The sequence below is a fragment of the Coptis chinensis genome, chromosome 4, assembly GCF_015680905.1.
Source record: "Coptis chinensis isolate HL-2020 chromosome 4, ASM1568090v1, whole genome shotgun sequence".
NCBI classification, from domain to species: Eukaryota; Viridiplantae; Streptophyta; class Magnoliopsida; order Ranunculales; family Ranunculaceae; genus Coptis; species Coptis chinensis.
This window is the reverse complement of record NC_141459.1, coordinates 64,130,711-64,132,432: the sequence shown is the minus strand read 5'-3', so window position 1 is coordinate 64,132,432 and position 1,722 is coordinate 64,130,711. Positions and strand designations below refer to the sequence as shown.

General features: G+C 43.6%; 1 protein-coding gene across 1 annotated transcript; it reads left to right on the top strand.

The window, feature by feature from the left end:
• The first annotated feature begins 219 nt into the window (after positions 1-219).
• On the top strand, positions 220-648 carry LOC147504371 (uncharacterized). The gene has a single exon (XM_086605175.1). It carries the CDS (start codon positions 220-222, stop codon positions 646-648), a length of 429 nt encoding a protein of 142 aa, XP_086461301.1.
• Positions 649-1,722: the final 1,074 nt, after the last annotated feature.

The window sequence follows — 1,722 nt, the reverse complement described above, 5'->3', positions numbered from 1 at the left end:
GGGCTGGGCATAAAGGACTGTCTCCTCCTTATTGAAAAGATCACTGCGCGCATCTCCAACTAGAAGAATAAATCCTTATCCAGAGCAGGAAGGCTATAACTTGTGCAATCTGTCCTTTTGTCTTTTCGAACATATTAGGCACAAACCTTTGTGCTACCAAAGACAGTCCTTGGAAGAGTTGGGAAGATTTGTAATAGATTTCTATGGGCCGGGCCAAACATGAAGAGGACCATGCACCATGCTAGTCACACGACTCTAACACTAGAGAAAGAACAGGGTGGATTGGGGATTTTGGATCCTATCACTTGGAATAAAGCTGCCATATGTGGGTTAGTGTTGAAGATTGCACAGAAAGGAGACTCTTTATGGGTCAACTGGACATGGGACCAACAAATAAGAGGGAGGAACTTCTGGACTATGAAGGTTCCGACAGATTCATCATGGGTGTGGAGAGGCATTATGAAGCATAGACAACTAGCTATGAAGTTTGTAAAATATTTGATCATAAATAGAGAGAGTACAAGCTTCTGGCATGACCCTTGGTGCCACTCTGTTCCTCTAATCCAAATGGCCACTGCTCGAGCCAACCTAGGAGAGATCATTCCAGAGAATGCAAAGGTGAGTGTCATTATAGAAGACAATCATTGAGACCATGTGATACAAGAGCTACCTGATGGGGAAGTTAAGGATATAATCATGGGAATTGAAATTAACTCCTTCTTAGACAAGGACACTGCTATATGGGGACCGAGTAGTACAGGGGAATTTAGTGTGAAGTCTGCTTATGCCGTTATCAAGAACATCAGACCGAAAGTAAAATGGTTCAAATTGGTGTGGGGGAAGTTGTCGGTGCCACAACATTCCTTTACTACCTGGCAGGCTTTCACTAGATGCTTACCTACCCAGAATAGGTTGAAGCAGAAGAAGCTCCTTTCTCAGTCGGTCTTCATCTTATGCAACTCTCATGAGGAGAGTATGTCACATCTCTTATTCGACTGCCAATTCTCGAAGGCTATATGGGAGGAAGTGAAGGAAAGTACGAGCTTACCAAAGACAGTCCTGGGTCACGAGAAGAATGGAACTACCTGTTGCAGCTGTGTAGATGCAACTCTATGTTCTCAGAAGTGGTTAGGGCCTTAATTTGTGCTGCGGTGCATGCTATCTGGTGTGAAAGGAGCAGGCGAAGGCAAAAGGGTTAGGTCAAGACAGCGAAAGAGGTCAGCGATAATCTAAAATACACCATAAAGGAATACTTTGCTAAATGCTTGATAGAAGTGACCGACAATATCCAGCTGAGAATTCTTTTACAGAGGTTGGGTATCTCCCTAAGATACCAACAGAAGGAAACCAAGTGATGTAGTTGGGTAAGACCAGAAGTTGGCGAGCTGCTGCTTAACTCTGATGGGTTGGTGAAGGACAATATCGTGAGATATGGTAGACTGATAAGAGATGAAGACGGTTAAGTGAAGGTGGCTTATTATGGTAGATCGAGACATATCTCAGTCTTATACCAGGAGCTACAAGCTATAGTTGCAGGTCTAAAGGCTACTCTCGAGATCAGCACGAGGTACATCAAAGTTGAATCTGATTCTCTCAGAGCTGTAAACATAGCAAACGGGCATGAGCAAGCGTCGTGGCACTACAAGAATCTAGTCGCTGAGCTTGAAAGCCTTAGTAGTTTGTTTGTGTCTGTCAAAATAGTTCATATTTTTAGAGAAGGTA